The 19,269-nt window shown below is 57.5% G+C and overlaps 1 protein-coding gene across 10 annotated transcripts in view; it reads right to left on the reverse strand.

Moving 5' to 3' along the window:
• KLHL29 (kelch like family member 29) overlaps window positions 1-19,269 on the reverse strand; it is a 283,481-nt gene that overhangs the window by 120,981 nt on the left and 143,231 nt on the right. The window contains exon 2 of one of the 10 annotated variants that reach the window (XM_089326777.1): window positions 10,502-10,659. The exons of 8 other annotated variants lie outside the window; for them this stretch is intronic. Coding sequence is in view for 1 of the 2 variants with exons in the window: in XM_051843176.3 (XP_051699136.1) it covers window positions 727-774 (48 nt within the window). In the remaining variant the exon portion in view is untranslated. Of the gene's footprint in view, window positions 1-726; window positions 917-10,501; window positions 10,660-19,269 lie in introns of those variants that run through there. One more of the 10 variants, XM_051843176.3, reaches the window with a different exon arrangement.

Consider the following 19,269-nt stretch of genomic DNA (forward strand, 5'->3'; position numbering starts at 1 on the left):
ACCACTGTGCTCTGCACCAGTGCACGGAGCAGACCTCTGTCCTACCTGCGTCCTGGGCTGAGTCTGCTGCCCACCTGAGGCACAGCTCACCACTACCCCTGCAGCTGGGCCAGTTATCTCATTGTCACAATGCCTCCCGGCTTCCACAATGTCACAGAAATTCTTGTTTCAAAAAAAAAAAAAAGAAAAAAAAGAAAAAAAAAGAACCTCACTCCATAGTGCATGCTTAAGAAATAAAAATCAATGCCTCCCTTGATCGTGCCACCAACTTTTGCAACCAAGGTTCCTGAGAGCTGTCTGAACCCAGCTCCTTCCCCCAGCTCACTCTGCAGCCTGCGCCTGGGTGGCTCCTGCTCTGGCCTCTCCATAGGGCCATCCTCACCGAGGGCATGGACCACCTGCTCGGTAAACCCAATGGGACAGTCACACCCGTGTGCTTCTCGTTCCCCCCGCATGTGTGGTGGATCTCACTCTTTCTGGGCCCTTCTTCCGTGTTTTCTATGGCCTTCATCTCTCTCCCAGCCCCTTTCCCACCGGCCCTCTACAGACTCCTAGGCCCATCCTGCAAACCTGGGGTCTCCCTGCGGCTGCATCTCGTCCTCTTCTTCCCTCATTCTCCCTGGGTGAGCTGCACCTCCTCCTCACTGACGGCTCCCAGGATTGCACCTTGAGCCTCCTCTCTCTCGAGCACTGTCCCCACTGTCCCACAGCCTGCTTGGAGCTTACCTGGCTGTCCCCAAGGCCCCAGTCATCACAGCTCCCAAATGAACTCATTGTTTCGCCCAGACACCATCCTGGGGAATTCCTTCTCTCAGGGAGGGCCAGCCCAGCTCTCCAGCTCCATCCTCATCGCCCTGCTCCACAGCAGGGCCTCGGATCCCACTGCTTCAGCTCAAATCTGCCTCCCTCTCTGTCTCTGGAGCTGCTAGGCAGGAAGACAGAAATTAGCCTGTGTGCGAGGGGCCTAAGGAAAACGAATACCTACTGAGGGGCAGGTAGCAGCCTCGGGAGCAGCTGAGCATTTTACACTACAAAGTCCTGCTCATACCCCAGTAACTTTATAGCTGGTTCCAGCCTTCCCCCACCACCCCAGGAGAATCCTCTCTGCCCGATGGGCTACCCAGTCTGATAGCGTTGGTAACAACACCTTGGGAGGAACTTCACGTTTCACACCCAGGAACCCCTCTGGCGATGCCACCGATCCACATGGGGAAGAGGGTGGGAGGAAGTGGATTCCGTATCCTTATGAACCACAGTCTGAGGGCAGACTGGGCTGCGCAGCATCATCTGGATAGGCGCCCACCGTGCTGATGGGTGCACGACCTTATTGAACCTTGCCACCTGGCTTACGGTTGCACTCTGCCTCCCGCCCTCCCGTCCCTATCCCCGACCATCCCCGCTCACCGAGCCCTTCCTGCCTTCACTCCCCCTGGCAGGTTATCGGCTTGTCTTCCTGCCCCAGCTTGCCCTCCTGTCCCTTCCTCCACCAAGGGCCCATTTGGCTTTCCCACGCAATCGCCATGCTTTACTTTGCTGCTTTCTATCTGCTCTTTGAGAACCGGGTCCTGCCTCTGCTGGGTGGCCCAGCAGACACCTGGGGTCCTGCATACCTGGCTTTCCCTGCAGCCCCAGAGGAGCCACGCCATCATTCCTAACATCTCATGGCTTCTGCAAACCGTATGTCCCCTGTCTCGGCCTGGTGTCCAAGCCCGTGCTGCTCCTCTGCCAGGAATGAGGTCTGCCCCTGCCCCTGGTTAAGGCCTGGCTTCTGTGACTCAGCCCAGGCACTGCCCCTTGGTCCTTCCTCCAGCCCCCAGGCATCCAGCTCCCACCTGCAGCACAGCTGTTGTGCTCTGCCATCTTAGTGCAGGCTCCAGGTCCTTATCTTTGTAGCCCCGGCACTGAGCTGGTGTCCGGCATGGACAGGTGCTAGTACCTGTGTACTGAATGAATACACCACCAAGCGCTTATTTCTTTTTCTTAATTGCTAAACACTTCCAGGAGGTCGGGTGGATCTCTGACATGGAGACCTTGAGTCCTCCAGGGGACAATTCCATGGAGGCACTGGAGCGAGAAAATGCCCCGCCTTCCCTGTCAATCAGGTTGGGAGCCTCCCAGTACAGCTCTGAGAGCAGTCTCTGCACGTGGAAGTCTGCAGCGCCAGGGCTTGGGCGCTTGTCTCCCAGGCAGGGCTCGCTCTCCTAGGATGGATCCTAAGTGTGGCAGAGACGATGCCACCGATTCACACGGGAGCGCCAGACACAGCTCGCACCGCCAGCACTGAGCTAAGCTGGCCCCATGCATCTGGAATCTGGCAGAGAGAACGAGTGTGTGTGTGTGTGTGTGTGTGTGCGTGTGTGTGTATGGCCAGTGAAGCCACTTCTAGACCTGGCCCTTTAAAAACATCTGAGGTGACCCTCACCTGCCTTGTTGCTGTTGATTTCTCAACAATTGCAATGGACTCGTTTCTGAGAGGAGCAGCGTGGTGGGGGCAAGAGGCTCGGAGTCACCACACAGACCCTGGGAGTCGGGTGAAAGCAGGCTTGAGGTGAGCAGCCCGCAGACTCGTTTATTTCAGTTGGTACAACATCTTATATAGCCAAGACCAGCCAATCTGGTCAAGGGGCTGTCTATGCCCCAACCAATCACAGCCTGTTGCCAGGCAGTTTCCAAAGCCATCCAATCACAGCCTGTTGCCAGGCAGTTTCAAATCCATCCAATCACAGCCTGTTGCCAGGCAGGCTCCGTTGCCAGGTGGGTTTCAAAGCCATTCCTGAGTAACTGACGCGCGCTTGCCAGTGGCCACCTTGGCATGGCCTTCTCATTCCACCACATTTCCCCCTTTTCATTTATTTTTGAGCAACGGGAGGCATGATTCTTGGCCATACCATTGTTGACCCTGTTTCCATGTGGTCTCCGTACGCAGCTGTGCCTGTCTTAGGTTGTCCCCCAGGGGATCTTACCCACCATTGACTAACCAGTGCTCAAATCGAGAGACCACAGGATTGCTTGCTCAAATAGGGGTAGGAATGAGGAATAATGGTTATCAGGAATCATGCCCGCACACAGGCTGTGGGCCATTTGAGTGGCTGACCAGAGCTAGTGGGGTACAAAACAGTAACAAATGTGGCTATGGGCAGTTTCTCAGGGTAGGATGATAGGGCAGGTGCGTCTGCTAACAAGGCGGATTCTCAGTCTTGTTCAGCTGGTTCTGGTTGGCTGTTAGTTGCAGGCTTGATGTTTCTGGCTGGTACCCAAATGGGCTGTTCCGCATTCTCTGGAAAGACACAAGCATATCCTCGACCCTTGGTTAGCAGAGGGTGTGGTCCTTTCCATTCTCCTGTCAGGGGTCTTTCCACCTAACCACAGGGGCTGGGGTCTGGGATGGAAAGGATCCCCAGTGTTTATAAGCTGGGCTGATCCCTTGGGAATCAAAAGAAAATTGATAGTGAAAAGGACCTCAGTCAAAGCAAGCTGTGGGTCTGAGGGCATATGATTTTTTTGTTTTTGTAAGAGATCTTTAATCTTCCTATGAGTTCTTTCAATGATTGCCTGTCCCTGTGGGTTGTATGGGATACCTGTGGCAGACTGTATGTTCCAAGATTTCAGGAAGGAATTAAATTCCTGTGATGTATATGCTGGCCCGTTATCAGTCTTTATGGTCCAGGGGACACCAAGGACCAGCATGGCTGATTTAACCGCCTTTATCACGTTACTAGCCTTTTCTCAGGATTGGGCTGTTGCAAATACAGCCTTTGAATAAGTATCTATCACCACATGGACAAACTTAAGTTTACCAAAGGAATTAATGTGGGTGACGTCCACTTGCCATAGTTTATTAGGAGCAAGGCCTCGCGGGTTCACTCCTGCTTGTTGCGGTGGGCCTAACAGGGCGAGGGGTGCACAATTCTTGCAAGAGTGCACTAGGTGTTTGCATTGGCTCATTGTTAGCTCTGGGAAAAGCATTTTTATGTTGCTTGCTGACATATGAAATTTTTGGTGTAAAATACGGGCTTGTTCTAAGTGTCCAATGGAAGCCGTGTTGCAGGAGATAAGACGATCAACCTTTCTGTTGCCTTGGAAAATAAAGCCAGGTAACCCAGTATGTGATCTTACGTGTGAGATATACCATGGGTATTTTCTGTTCTCAATTAGCTCTTTAAGTGTTGTGAACATCTGGTCAATTGGCTTATTGGTCGGGTTAAAGACTGCAAAAGGGATCGTCTTTGTTACCTGTACTGAGTATTTGCTGTCCGAAAATATATTTACCGGTCCATCTTGGCTAAGGAGTAGAACCTTGACTATTGCTTTTATTTCTCCCAACTGTACTGATCCCCCATGGGGTTCTACATGGATCTTATCTTTTTCTGTTAAAGATTTGATCACTATTCCAAAGAGTGACTTGTTGGCATCCGTAAACGCACATGGTGCCATGGGTATAGGTTGATTAGCAGGGAAAGCATGTTTTGGATAGTCTATTTCTAAGGTTTGTAGTGTCTGGATTAGCCTGTCTGCAACATTGTTGAGAAATCAACGGCAACACTGCCTCACCTGCCATGGCCACTTGGTGGCTACACTTCTCAGCCTGTGCTGTTCCCAGGGAAGAAGGCTGCCCACCGGGGGCCAGCCTGTGCGCCGATGGGGTCATAGATCTTTACTGTGTTAAGGCATGGGGATGATGATGATGGTCTCCTTGTCACTGAGTCCAGCCTAGCCCGGCCTGCCTGCTCCCTTCACTTGATCTCCACATTCCTGCCAAACACTGCAAACTCCCATTTTGCCAAAGAAACCATCTCCTCCCAGCTGGGGAGGATGGAGGTGAGGAGGGTGGACATTCAAGGTGGTAGGCGCCCCCTGTGCCCCTGACACGTGCAGAGGGGCGGCAGCTGCTGGGTGGGTCACACGGCGCCTCCACGTACCCGCAGTGCCAATGCTTGAGAGCAAAGCCTGGGCCTAGGAGCCTGCACCTCCCCACTCAGCACTCCAGGGAGGGCTGGGGACCGGGGGCAGCCAGAGGCCTTGCAGTCTGGTCGCAGCCTCATTAGCTGATTCAAAACAAAGGCCAGCTATGTGCGTGCCAACCTTTGGGTCAGACTTCATTCCTCAATGTAATTTCCCCTTTCACACGGAATGAAAGAAATGCATTGCATAGTTTACCCCGAGGGGACCGGCAGAGCACCGGCTCCAGGGGCAGCACCATAAAGACTTCCTGCTGGGCCCCGAGCCAGCATGTCACAGAGGTCCTGTGTGGTGCACATGTGCACCCCAGCGTGTTGGAGCAGCACCGGAAGTGTGGAAGGAGGCCCTGCACAGACCAGGTGCCTCTGACGAGGCTGGCCAAGCAATTACAGATAGAATATGCAGAACTGCTTCCTTGTCAAGGTAGGCACCCTTTCCTGGCGGAGCCTGGCACGGGGACCTCCCTACAGAGGAGGATGGGCAGCCTGGGCAGAGGTGGAGGAAGGGATAGGTGGAGGGGCCACCTACAGGGGACCCAGGCTCCCCCGGGGTGGGGGGTAGCTAGCCCTGGCATCTAGAAACTCAAGTTCATTGGGGGACCCAGGTCAGGCTGGGTGCAGGGAGAGGGTGGTGCCTGCAGGGCTTGGGTTAAAGTTGCAAGGCCTCTGGGAGATGGGTACTTTTCTGCAAAACTTGGCTCTGGCCTCAGATCTTGTGCACAACAAAGCTGTTCCCTCACCCCAAGCTCCGTCCTTGGCCTTGACTGGGGAAGCTGAGCCAGGAGAGAAGCAGGGAGAATCCTGCTCAGTGCTTGCCTCAAGTCTCGCCTTTGCACACAGAGCCAGCCAGGCAGCACTGGGTGCGCCCTCCGTGATGTCCCATCATGCTCATTCCGCACAGCCACCGGCGGGGCATCCAGGTTGCTACTTGGTGGCAGCAGGCCTGGGTACAGTGAGGTTGAGGCCTCTGCCCTGCACACAGCTGGGGGGGCCGGCCCAGGCCTTCTGCTGCCCCACCTTCTTCTCTTCTCCTCTCCTTCAGGGAGTAGCAGCAGGGGAGGAACTCCTTATAGAACCAGAGGCAATACGTGTCCCAGGATATGATTCTGATAGGTGCTTTGTTGTCAAGTTCCCCCAGTTCAGAGCCACACACAAGTGCCTCAGTGCCTGCAGGCACATCCCCCAACATAAGGGCAACGTTTCCCCATGTCCCCACAGGCAGCAGTGGGGACCCCGGGGGACTGCCGGGCTCTGGGGAAAACCGCAACTGTGAAGCCGACTCTTGCATGATACAGAGAATCCCTGGGAGGTGCCACCCAGGCCCGTGTGCTGTGCCCACCAGCATCCCGGTCTCTGTGGAACAGGCCTTCCCCTTCCATTGCTCAACTCTGGGAGAGGGCGGGGCCACTCCTCCTAAGGGATGGGGCACAGGCTCCCAGGGCAGCTCCCTGGTGGGAGGAGCCCTGAGCGGGGACTTCCCCAATCCCTTTTCTGGGGCTCCCCGTCCATTGGCAATGCATGCAAGTCAGTGTTCTCCCTTCTTGCTGGCAGATGGGGCATCCGGGCATGGGCCACAGCACCCAGGAGGTGCAGGGATGGGGGAGGCTCTCACTACGGAGGTGACGGCCAGGTGTCAAGGTAATCGGGTCAGAACCAAGATGACAAAGTGGCCTCAGCCCCGCAGTCCAGCTCCTTCCCAAGCCTTCACCTACTGCCCGTGCCTAGGACCCTCAGGTCCCCGACGCCCTCCTTCCTCTCTGTTCCTGGGGCCCAGTTGGAACACACGTCCTGGCTTCTCTGCTGCACCCTGAACTTCTCGGGGTTTGATGCAACCTTGGGGAGGGAGCAGCACACTGCTCGTAAGGGCATGCCTGGAATGCTCTCTGAAGTTTTAGTGGTGTCAGTGTGCCTGCTTCTCCATTTTCAACAGAGTCGTTTGGCCACCTCTAGGCGATGGTCCCTCCTTTGGAGTCTGATAAGAAGTTACCTGGTACGCCTGAGCTACACTCTGTAGGCAAGACGGCCTCCACCCAGCAGGTGCGGGCCTAAGGCCATGTCAGGCTCTGGAACTACCCTCCCGCCTCTCCCCCAACCCAGAGCACAGTGCTCCAGGCAGAGCCCAGAGCCCGAACTGGGCATCTCTCTGGCCCTGGGGCTCCAGCTGGGCCTTGAGTTGCAGAGTTGCGGGGCCCCTGTGCTCAGGGTCTACTCTCCGCGCCCTGTGTGGTGACGCCATGCCCATCAGGCCTGTGGAATGAGTGCTGGGCCCATCCTCCCCTGTTCTTCAGGCTCAGGGCCCTAGAGCATCACTCTGGGACCTGAAACGTAAAGTCCTGAGCAGTGGAAAGAGAGCTGAGCAGGGGTCAATGAACCTGAGTTTGAACCCCAGTCTATGTGGCCTCAGGGATGCAGATTTAAACCTTCCTGAGCCTCAGCTTATTCATTTGGAAAATGGGAATGAAAAACCCTCCCTGTGCCAAGATGGCTGCGTGGATCAAGCAGCAGACACTGCAAGTCCTGTGTGGACTGGGCCATGACCCCAGCCCACAGCTGCAGGTGGAAAGCACAGGCCTACAGCCCCATGGCCCCCAGGGACTGGGTAGATTCCCAGGATGAGGAGAGCAGCTACCAAGCTGTGTGGGTGCTCTGGGGTCTGTGAACACACACAGCTCATGGGTGGTCTCCCCTGGGCCACTGGGAGAGGACGGACTGGGAGTGAGAGGAAGATCACCATTGGCCAAACATCCACAACGTAGGGGATCCTGTAGCATGGGCCTGGGGGCCTGCGTGCACGGATGGGCTTCTCTCTGCAGCTCTGAAGGGCTCTTGTGGCCTAGGCCCAAGCTAATGGGAGCTGGGCTGTGGGAGGGCCTGAGGACAGCCGCAGGAGGGGAGCCAGCCAACTCCCGGCTCGGCCTCAGTGCCCAGGCCATGTCTCCCAATATCTCACCAGCTGGTGTGGGGCTCGGTCTCGTGGACACTTGCTGGCTACCAGACCAGTAGCCTCACCACACAGATTTCCCCTAGAAAACCCTCAATATGCATAATTCATGAGTAAGTAATTAGGAGTTGCTGCGTGCCACCAAGTGTTTGTGTTGTCTGCGCGAGGCTGGAGCCGAGCGGGCAGTGTCTGGGTGCCCATGGCACCGGCTCCTGAGGGTCCCTGTTCATAGACGGGCTGCCGTGCCCTGCCGTGCACGCGGGCAGGGTGGCGGCGGCCTGCATCTGGTGACACGCTGTGTGTTCTGGATGCTGGCGGTGGCACGCGCGTATTAACATGCACCGTGTGTGCACACTGCACACAGGCTCACAGGTGGCTAATGACCCTTTCCTCGTTGCTATCATTAAGACCCGCCGAAGGAGTGGGCGGCCGGCTGCGCGAGCCCCGAAGGCGTGATTAATCCGCGGGAAGGCAGGGGAGCCGCGCTGCCTCCAGTCAGGGAGCGAGGTGGCTGGCTGAGGAATGAGCTGCAGCCCGTCCGGCCCGATTGGAAAATGTGTGATGGCCTCATCTGGAGCAGACGCGTTGCCAGGCGGATTGGAACAGCCTGTGCCCGTCTTTATTATTGCACTTTCCCTCTCTGCATCTCTTAGCCTCTCTTCTGGAACAAAATACTCAGCAGCAGCCAGAACACCATCTTGGCAAACGCAACTCAAAGGAAACTCTCTGGGTGCTTCTGGAGAAGCCGCTTGGCCACGACTTGGCGTGGCTGCGAGCGGGAGCTGAGGAGGTGCCTGGGACAGGGGTGGGCTGCACTCCAGCCCCTCCTGCAGGGGGCCTGCCCTGTGCTGCCCTCTTTCTTAGAGCTCGCCAAAGGCAGACTGGTCAGGCCTCTGCCCCAGTGATAGATGGTGTGGTCCCCTCTCCACGTGAGTTCTTGTCTTGCACCTGGAGACAGGACCAGCTCTTTCCCTGGGCTCCCTCCACCTTAGGTGACAGCGCCCAGGAAACACTTGCCTCACCACAGCGACACAGCAGGGAGCATGTGGCGTGCTGGGCTGCGCTGGCCTTCGGCTGTGGGAGCGAGGGCCTGGGGCTGAGACTGGAGGAGGGGTCCACTCACACTTACACAGCCTGGGATGAGATGTCCCCTCCATTTCTGCCTCGCCAGCCTACTCCTGGTCCAGGCCCCACACCTGCTCTGATTCCTCGGGGATGGGGCAGTTTTCAGCACCACCACGTGGACCTGAAGCGTGTGGACGTGGGAGGCCACGTGTGGGGGTCGTCTGTGCCGGAACCCTTTGGGCCAGCAGCAGCCAAGGGAGCTCCTGTGCACCGTGGGCCAAGGCCAACCCCTCCCACACCTTCTGTAGCTTGAGCAACCTGAGGGCGGTGATATTTTTAGTTCCTTTCCTTAAAATATCAGGGCCCCAGGTGAACTGAGCACGGAGCTTGTCACATTTCACCTCTGCTCTGAAAGAACCTCACCTCGCCTCACTCAGCCACCAGCATCGCCCTCCTGGGCGACATTCCCAGTCATCACTGGCCGTCCCGCCACCAGGCCCCACTCAGCAAGGTCTGGCACGGAGACCCTGGGCCCAGGCACCAGGCTGGCACGGCTCAGCCCGGCTCTGCTGCTTAGCAGCCTGAAGGTTCCAGGGAGGCCTGCTGTAGACTCCAGGGCTGGACCCAGCTGAGTAGTCTCCATCAGGCCCTCCAGGTTGCAGGGAAGGGCGGGCAGGGATAGGGCAAATCCGATTAGAAGCCAGAGCTATGTCCTCTGACCCCTGTTTCCACTCTGGGCACCCCAGGTGGCGGCAGTGTCTGTAAGAGAGACTCTTAGGGTACTGGGCCTAAGGCAGCGGCTCTGCTTTCTCCAACAGCAGTCGAACCCGCACCAATTTCCCAGGCTCGGCCTGGACACAGCTTTGAGGGGAGGACGCAACCCAGCACCCTGGGTGCCACCTGCCTCTGGGGACTAGGAAAGGGGCATGATCCGAACAGGGTCATCCCAACCCCAGTACGGCCTTATAGGGCCTTATAGGGCCTTATAGGGCCATGCTCTGACCCTTCACAAGGCCCTCATTTTTTTTTAATACTGCCTTATTGAGGCACAATGAACACACACAGAGCTGTCGATATTTAATGTTTACCATGCAATGCATACGTGTAGGTAAGGATGCACCCCGAGCCATCATCATCCCCGTCTGCTCCTTTTCTCCTTTCGTAGGAAGAACACTTAAACGAGGAGGGGGCTGTCAGGCAAAAGGCATCTGGAGAGCTCCTGCACAGCCCAGGACACAAGGCAACGTTGTGTGTGCATGTGCGTGTGCGTGTGCGTGTGCGTGTGGGTATGCGGGGAGACACCCAGGAAAGGCTGTAGCCGCCCCACGTCCTTGGAAAGCCAGCAGCGCAGGCATGGAAGCACAGACCTATTGCATCTCGTGCAGAAGGAAGAGAACCAAGCCAGGCACAGGTGACGACGACCCCAGTCCTCTCTCCCGAGTGTGGCGCATGGGCCAGCAGCACCGGCATCCCCAGGTGCTCGTTACCAATGCAGAGTCTCAGGCCTCGCCCAGCACCAACAAGTCAGCACGCGCACCTCGCACAGGTTACAGTCGGAGCCACACCAGCCTAAGATCCAGCCGGGATAGGGTCCAGCAGCCCTGGATCAGCCTTCCACCTCCCCGGATGGCCTTGGGGGCCAGACGTATTTTGGGGAAAAGCCATATTCCGTAATTACAGGGCTTAATGCATGACCTAAAAAGACAAATGTTGGAAATGCTTTTCTGATGATAGGTTTCAGGAAAAATGCCACCGATTCCTTTTCTGGCCCCAATTTCTTCTGCAAAAAGCAATCTCCCTGCCCGGGAAAGGCGGTATCCAGCGTCCGTTTCAGGTGAACAATATTAAAAGCCCAAGCGGCTCATCTCCCTCCCTCCCCGCGTGCACCGCGTGCTTTGAGAAATCCTGGCTGGGGGTTTTGATGTGATTTTTTTTTTTTCCTTTCTCAAAAAAGCATACATGATCCAGAGACTTTTCTCCCGGGACTAATTGACGAGGCATTGTGCTCTTGCTCTTGGTGTAAATCATTATAATGGTGATAATGAAAAATAAAAAAGATATTGGAAATGACAGTTAGCAACATAATCTCAGCAGAAACTGAGCGAGAAAGGGAGGCGCGGATAAATGAGGAGCCTAGGAGCCTCAGGATGGATGTGGGGGCTGCGTGGGCGCGGGTGGCCCGGGAGTGGGGGGGGTGGAGGAATTAGCCACAGTCATCGGCAGCACCGGTCTCCTCCTTTGCCGCCCCTCCCTCCTTCCTTGTTCTTGTGGTCTCACGGACACAATGCAAGCAGGAGCCCTGTCCCCCCCCCCCCACCCCGGTCCTGTACACCCCCCAGTTCCCGCCCTTCTCCCACGGTGAGGCGGCTCAGGGCCGCCTCTCAGGCACGCCTCATTATTCCGCATCTTGCAGAATTGACTAATTCAACGCGCTCTCCCGTCACAGGAAATGGTGCTCCAGTGACCCGAGCTGATGAATGAATCCTAGTTGGTGCCTGGAGCCAGACCCAGCGGCAAGAGTTGCAAAGAAGAAAGACGGATGCACTCTCTCTATTTGGCTGCCAAAAATGCTCTTGCAATTTGCTTTCTTCCAGACAAGAGTCTATTCAAAAGTCTATTTGGAAACATTAGGGAACGGCCGTCACATGGCCGGCAGATCATGCTGCCTGGGACGGGATATTATCTTCCGTGGGAGAGACTCGACTGCTCTTTTATTTCACCAAATAACTAGTGTCTGGGCTGGTGGCTGCAGAATTGCTCCGAGGGCCAGGGACATTAAAATCCCTGTCCAGACTGAATGCGGAACGGCCACTTCAGCACGTAGGATTCGTGGCACCGTCACCGGCAGGCGCCAAGTGCGAGTGTCTGGCCTTCTCAGCTCCATCCCTGGTAAACCCCCCACCCCGGAGGGGAGGGGCCTCCTGCTTGTCCAAAGTCCCCCCAAGGAGCCAGCTTCCTCTTCTGTGTCCCCTTTCCCTGCCAAGCAAATCCCACACCTGCCCTGGGGTTAACACATGCTCTGCCCTGTGCTCGACAAATCCCATCCAATCACCCACAGCCTCCTTCCCACTATGCCTGGCTCAGGGCAAGACACTGCGGGGCAGGCGAGACCCTGGGGGGCTCAGGTCCTGCCTCCACGGCAGGCAGAATCCAGGAAATGGCGCAGGGGGCACGGGCTGGGGCAGCTGGTGTGGGCTGGGGCAGGCAGGGCGGCCAGGGCTTCCCTGTTCACTCTGGAGAGGACCCGGTGCCTCCAGCAAAGGGGGAGACCCCCTGCCACTCTGCCCCCTTGGCCTTCACCTTGGCTTGGGGAGCTCAAGGCCCACACCACTCTCTGGAGCCTCCTCTGGGTCAGCAGCCAGTCCCAGGGGAGGGGCAGTTTGGGTCACATGTGGGAGACTTTGTCCCCTGGTTCTGGCCACTTCCCCCCCCCGTCCTTGTTCAGTGCTGGTGCCAGGCTGGTTTCAGACCACAGGGCCTTCTCTGTCTTGTGTTGGGGCGGCTGCCCCATCTTCACGTACTTGCTGCGATTTCCATTGTCTTCCTTCTAGGGCCGTGTTTTTAATTTAATTAAAAAACCCCAAAACCACTAGCCAGCCCGGACCAGAGTGCAGCCCGTTGCGAGGTTGTGTGTTTTGTCACCACCCAAGCATGCAAACGAGGCAGCCTCTGTTGACAGGTTCACATCTCCAGTGCGGAGCTGGCTGTTTGAACAGCTTGTGCGCAGTAATTGAAACATAGATTTTTGTTGCCTTTCTGTTTATTTTTAGATTAACCAAGCAGGGATGCTTGGCTTCCAGGCTGCCACCTCCACCCCTGGCCGGCAGCTGGTGGCAGCGATGAGGACCGTGTTTCCCCTGGGGTCTTCCCCTCCTGGTTTGTCCCGCACCTGACACCATGCAGGAGCGACCTTCGCCGTGACTCGCAGGCCCACGGTGGGGAAGCCGATGGATGCAGGAGGCCTGCGGGCCGTTCCCAGCTTCAGGTCTCGGGAGACCTCCCCACGCCCACCTAGCTGGACGCTCAGCTGTCCTCCTCCACAGTGGTGGTAACCAGGGCACGGAGCCCTAGGGCAGAAAGGAACATTCTAGTCTTCCACTTCCAGGGCAGAGTGCTCCAAAGGGAAAGCATGCCCAGGAAAACAGTCTATTGGGGCCAGTTTTCTATTCTGGCCACTTTTAAAAAATTCTGGTAGCATCCGCCTGCATAGGTGGGTTACACTGACCACCAGCAGCCCCAAATCTCAGAGGCCTGGGCACTGACGCTTCCTGCCCCGTCACTGCTGCCAGCACGGCCCTGGACGGGAGAAGGGGGTGTGTACAACCACACTCCTGGCGCCTGGGGTTTGCACGCACCACCCATCATCTCTGTCCTCCTGGCACTGATCAAAGCAAGCGAGCGGGGAAGTATAGCCCTAGCCTGCGCCTGGAAGGAGAAACAGTTGTGAGGGGAGAGACAGGGAGCAGAGGAAGGGGTGTGCAAGCGTGTGCGTGCACACGTGTGTGGACAGCATGTGCATGTGTGTTCAGAGGACCCCCACGCTGGGCTGAACTCTCCTCCTCTGCAGTGTCTCAGAATCCGGCCGTCTCAGCCTCAGACACATCCTCCTGAGGGTCTGTGATTGGCGTCCTTAACCCCGGGGCCTGGCAGCTCCCAGAGGGCTGGACCCTGCCCCTGGCCTGGAATACCCTGCTCTGTACTGCCTCTTCCTGGAAGCCCTCCTGGACCACCCAGACTGCAGGGACAGCCACACCCAGCCACTGCTCTCTTTTCCTTATGGATCCTCTGTAAGGATGGTTGTACCTGGTCTGTTAGGCGGGCTAACCTCAGTGGGGTGTTAGCAGGCTCGCCGTGTCGACCCAGACAGCCTCTTTGGGGTCTCCTTTGGGTCCCACATCTGTCATGATTGCTACAGCTGTCTCCAGGACAACATTGCCACCGCGCCTCCTTCCGTGTTGGATGGGGAGCTGCCACGGCTGAGCTCACGCTGCACGCCCACACGCACGTGCCCCGCGCAGCAGGGCTGTGCACGCCTCAGCTCTTCCCGCCCTCAGAACAAGCCTATGTGGACGGTGCTTTTCCTGGGCCAGGGCATGGGCAGGTCCCAGTGACCTGAAGGCAGTCACGCGGCCAGGTCCTGCATGGGGGGAGGGGGTCCTGCATGGAGGGGAGGGGTCCTGCATGGAGGGGAGGGGTCCTGCACGGGGGGAGGGGTCCTGCATGGGGGGAAGGGGGTCCTGCACGGAGGGGAGGGGGTCCTGCATGGGGGGAGGGGTCCTGCACGGAGGGGAGGGGTCCTGCATGGGGGGAGGGGTCCTGCACGGGGGGGAGGGGTTCTGCACGGAGGGGAGGGGTCCTGCACGGAGGGGAGGGGTCCTGCATGCAGGGGATGGGGTCCTGCATGGGGGGAGGGGTCCTGCAAGGAGGGGAGGGGTTCTGCACGGAGGGGAGGGGCTCCTGGCTTCTCCAGCTCTGTTTCCCCTTTTCTTTTCTTTTACTTCCTTCCTTTCTAAGATTTATTTATTTATTTGTTTGAAAGGCAAAAATACAGAGAGAAGAGAGAGAGAGAAGGGGGGGGGCTTTCATTCATTAGTTCATTCCCCAAATGGCTGCAAAGGCCAGGGCTGGGCCGGGCTGAAGCCAGGAGCTTGCTCTGGGTCTCCCATGTGGATGCAGGCACCTAAGCACCTGGGCCACCTTCCACTGCTTTTCCAGGCGCATTGGTAGGGAGTTGGATCGGAAGTGGAGCAGCTGAGACTTGGACCAGTGTCTGCATGGGATGCCAGCACTGCAGGTGGCCCCTCAGCTCCACTTCCTCATGTAGGGGTACTGGGTACCTTTCACGCTCAGCCTTGGGCCCTACCTGAGACCACAAGACAATGGCAACAGTCTGTCAGTCCTTCTCCAGCTCATGCTCACTTCTTCCAGGAAGCCTTCCTGGCTTCTCCAGGTTATTCCTGTGGCCCCAGTGCCTTCTAGCCTTGCTTCTACAAGGTCCTCTGTACTGATCCCCCACTAAGTCCTGAGAACACACATCCTTGGTCACCCCCGGCCAGCATCTGCATCAGTCACATCCCCAGCCTGCAGCCACATCCCGGCTGCGTGGAGCTCAGCCCCAGGCCCACCCAAGTGCAGGGGAGAGGCAAGGGAGAGGGCAGTTGGGAATGACAGGGTCAGGGCCCCTGCATGTGGGCTTGAGAGACGCCTGCAGCCCAGTCTAGGAGGTAGGAGCCCTGGGAGAAATCTGACCATCTGCTCCGGGCTCGGCCGTGCCCAGCGTGCAGGCACAAGTAGCCCATTTACAGAGGGTGGGCCGTGCAGCAGGTGGACAGAGCAGGGCTGACACCCCACTGTCTGGGGTTCAACAAAGGACGCTGAGACATCTGGCCGTGGATGGGGAGGGAGGGAGTCTAGATAGAGCCATGGTCCCCGCCTGAGGCAGGGGGGACTCCGGTGTCAGATGCCAGCCTGGCACCAAGGGGATGGACTCCTGGGGTTAGGATACAAGGAGCCCAGTATTCCTCGTGCAAAGAAAGAGGATCAGCCTGGCGCCAGCCCCCTGGGGGAGCAGTGCTGGCGTCCACTTTCCCTGCCGCCTCAGGGGCTCCCCCGCAGGAATGCCTGGTGAATTTCAGGGTGATGTCAGAGACCCAGACGCCAACACCCCCTTTCTGTTTGCCTTGGGCACGAGATGGTGCCTGCGGCGTTCTCATACCCTGAGCCTTTGCTGACCCGGGGACTGTTCTCTGCCTTCACCCAGTTACAAGGAGGCAGCAGGGGGACCGGCCAGGAGCAGCTACTGAGCACCTATGGCATACCTGTGGGCTGAAAGCCCACATCTGTGTGAGTCACAGCACTGCCTCCTGTTTACAGTGGGGGAGACTGAGGCTCAGCTGGGGGCCTTGCTCAAGGCCGCACAGGGGGAAGGACTCTCTGCTCGGCTTGGAAGCCACTGCTCTTCTCACGCCCTGCAGGGCCCTACCAGCCCTGCCCTCGGACCCTTCCCTCCACCTCGCAGCCTCCTGCAGCCCCGGCTCCCTGGCAGACTGCAGCCCCTTCTCGCATCTTCACCCTGGCCTCTCTCACCTGGACTTTGGTGGAGCCTCCTGCCTCATCCCCTCCCTTCCTTCCTTTCCCTCATTCAGAGTCTCTCCACCCAGCAGCCAGAGTGATTCTGTTAAAACACAAGCCAGATCACCTCTCTTCTCAAGTCCCTGCCATGGCTCCTTCTCACCCTGGGAAAAAGCCAACATCCCCATCAGATCCAGGAGGCCCTGCATCCACCCCTACCCCCCTCACCAACTCCACCCCAGGACAATGGGACGACTCTTCCAGCTTCTACCTCAGGGCCTTTGCACATGCTAGTTCCTCTATTAGTTATCCACATGGCCGGCCTTCTCCATTCCTTCAGTTCTCTTAAATATAACTCTCTGCTGGAGTCTTCCCTGACCATCCTATTCTCCTGTCTCATTTCTGGATGCTCTCATCGCCTTCTACTGCACTATCTTATTTATTCACATTGGTTTGCTCTGGAATCAAAGTTCCACCAGGCAGTGTTTCGTAAACATTAACTCGTGGAATCCACATAACAACTCTGAGGCAGCCATCACGACGGCTGTCTCGGAAACTGAGGCACAGAAAAGTGAAGCAGCTTGCCTGGGCATCCAGCTAGAAGTTGGCAAAGGCACCGGCACAGTGGGTAAAGTTGCCGCCTGAAGTGCCGGCATCCCATATGGGCGCTGGTTCTAGTCCCGGCTGCTCCACTTCCCATCCAGCTCCCTGCTATGGCCTGGGAAAGCAGTGGAGGATGGCCCAAGCCCTTAGCCCCTGCACCCGTGTGGGAGACCTGGAAAAAGCTCCTGGCTCCTGGCTTCAGATCAGCGTAGTTCTGGCCACTGCGGTCATCTGGGAAGTGATGGAAGACCTCTCTCTCTCTCTCTCTCTGCCTCTCTGTAACTCTGCCTTTCAAATGAATAAATAAATAAAGCTAAAAAAAAAAAAGAAGTTGGCAAAGCCAAAAGTCCAGCCCAGGCAGCACAACCCATGAGTCCTGCTCTCAGCCATCCGGTCCCAGCCGCTGGTTCCCTCCAGGGCTGTGTCCTGGCTTGGAGGGTAGCTGGCCTCCCGCAGGGCTCAGTGAGAATGAATGAAAAATGAATGCTGCAGTCCCACATGAGCACGGTCCCTGTGAGGGCTTCTCTTGTCCCTGCCTACCCTGCCCCACCCCCAGGCTGCCCATCTGATGGGGGCAGCACCAGCCAGGGTGTGTTACAGGAATGAATTCTCCCAAGTTTTAAAGCGGTTCCACTTGCCCATGGCCACGGGGAAGGGGCAGTCTGGGCTGGTGGAATGCAACGTCTCGCTCGGAACCATGGCCAAGACCCCCTGGTGGCACGGCCAGACTCCCAGCCCGCAGAGTCCCAGCCCCGGAGAGTCTTCCAGGCTGGGGCTGTGGCCTGAGTGTTCATGACACCAGCTCAGGGCACGGGAAGACCTGACAGGTGACCCACCCATGCCGTGGCAGCCCCGGGCACACCGGGTGGGAGCAGCCCCCTGTCCCCAGCCGCGTCTGTGCCCACGATGGAGTTCCTTCTGGGAAAGGGACTCAGGTAGTCATTAAAATTCAGCTGCTTCCAAAGAGGCCTTCGGGCAGTGGAAATCCCAAATGGCTTAGAGGTTCCGGCGGCCCCCCCGAAACCGACAGGGTGGGCTGTGGGGGCGCTCTCTGCCTTGCTGTTCGCCTGCTCTTTCCCCACCCAACAGGTGAGGCTGCATGGGAACAAGTGACTTCAGAGGTGAGGACACAGGTTTGGTTTCTTGCCTCAGTCTGTTATTTGCATAAACCTCAGGAAGGAAAAACGACACTTCCACATGTCCAGCAGGGCCAGCCCCATGCTCGAAGAATGGCTGCCTGGGACACTGACCCACCCCTCACGAGTGGCCTGGGGAGGGACTCGGAGTGTCATCTTTGCGGCAGAGGCCACGGGCGCACCCAGGGCCATGTCCTCCTTTCTTGGGGACCACAGTGGGACAACACTTGCCAGCACCTCTGTGACTCCAGCTGGGTCTTGGCAGTGTGTGCAGAATGAGTGTGCAAGTGGCTTGGGCCCTCTCTGTCACAGCAGGGGACAGCTCCTTTACCCTCTTCCTTTCCCGTCCTCTGTGAGGAGGCCCAGGTTGCAGGGGCACACAGCCAGGGTAGCCTTGAACCCTGCCAGGTTCCTGGAGCACAGTGGCTTCCCACTGGCCTTCCCCAAGCTGTGACCTGGGAAGGATCAGGCCGTGGCAGTACACCTGCCCTGATGTAACCCCACAGGTGACGAAATGGAGGCTCCAACAGCTCAAGGTATCTCGCCCAGGGTCACCAAGAGACTGGTTCCAACCAAGCAGAGACGCTGTTAATGCAGCCCAGTTCCTCCCTTGAGTGTTCCCAGGACAAGGCCTGGGCAGCTGTTCCAAGGCCGTCTTTCAAGTTCATTTCCCCAAGGCTGAGCCTGGGCCAGGCTCCACGAGGACCCAGAGGGGAGATGGTCCCCGAAGGAACAGTCCCTCCCCTGCCTCCACCCTGGGGAGGGAGTACAGGAAGGGACAGAGGCTGGGCGCTGGCTCCCCAGGGGGCTGTTGGCTTCCAAATGCCCAACCAGCCCGGAGGCCGGCACATGCTTTGCAGGAAAGGTCAGCTCCCGAAAGCAGGAGACTCAGCAATGCCCCAAATAGCCCACTGCCGGGAGCCAGCTGCCCCCATCAGGGTGCACCTGCCCTGCAGGAACAGCACAAGAGTCAGAGACAGAAGGAGCGAGTGAGTGAGCGAGCGCCAGATACCGCCTCCCCCAGCAGACCCGATCATGGCCAATGGGCTAATGTCTGTGCAGGCTGCGCCCTCTCATCCACAGACGCCTCCCTGGGCATCCAATCTTCCAGTCGGGCGGGTCTAATGGGACTGAAATAAGTCCTTTAAATGCCTAGCTCATTTGTGTTCCTTAATAAACACAAGCACAGAAAAAGACGCAATTAAAGAGAGGATGGGAGAAGGACTAACCAGGGAAGAAATATGAGTGCCAAATTCTGGGAGGCTATTTCAGACAAGAGATTACAGGGATGGAAATTAACACACAACAAAAGGAAGCACTGTCAAGGCCACCACCACCACCCTGGGTGTCCCACTGAGCCCTTCGGGCTTCCCAAGGCCACTGGGATGACGACAGCAACACAGCAGCAGGCAGCCCTCGCCCCGGTCCCTCCCAGGGGTGCTAATTACTGCCCAGGATTAATTCTTTAGTTTGCTAGACAGTCCCGGCAGCCATG

This window comes from Oryctolagus cuniculus, chromosome 2 (genome assembly GCF_051225735.1).
Source record: "Oryctolagus cuniculus isolate XC-2025 breed Fujian yellow rabbit chromosome 2, ASM5122573v1, whole genome shotgun sequence".
Classification (NCBI taxonomy): Eukaryota; Metazoa; Chordata; class Mammalia; order Lagomorpha; family Leporidae; genus Oryctolagus; species Oryctolagus cuniculus.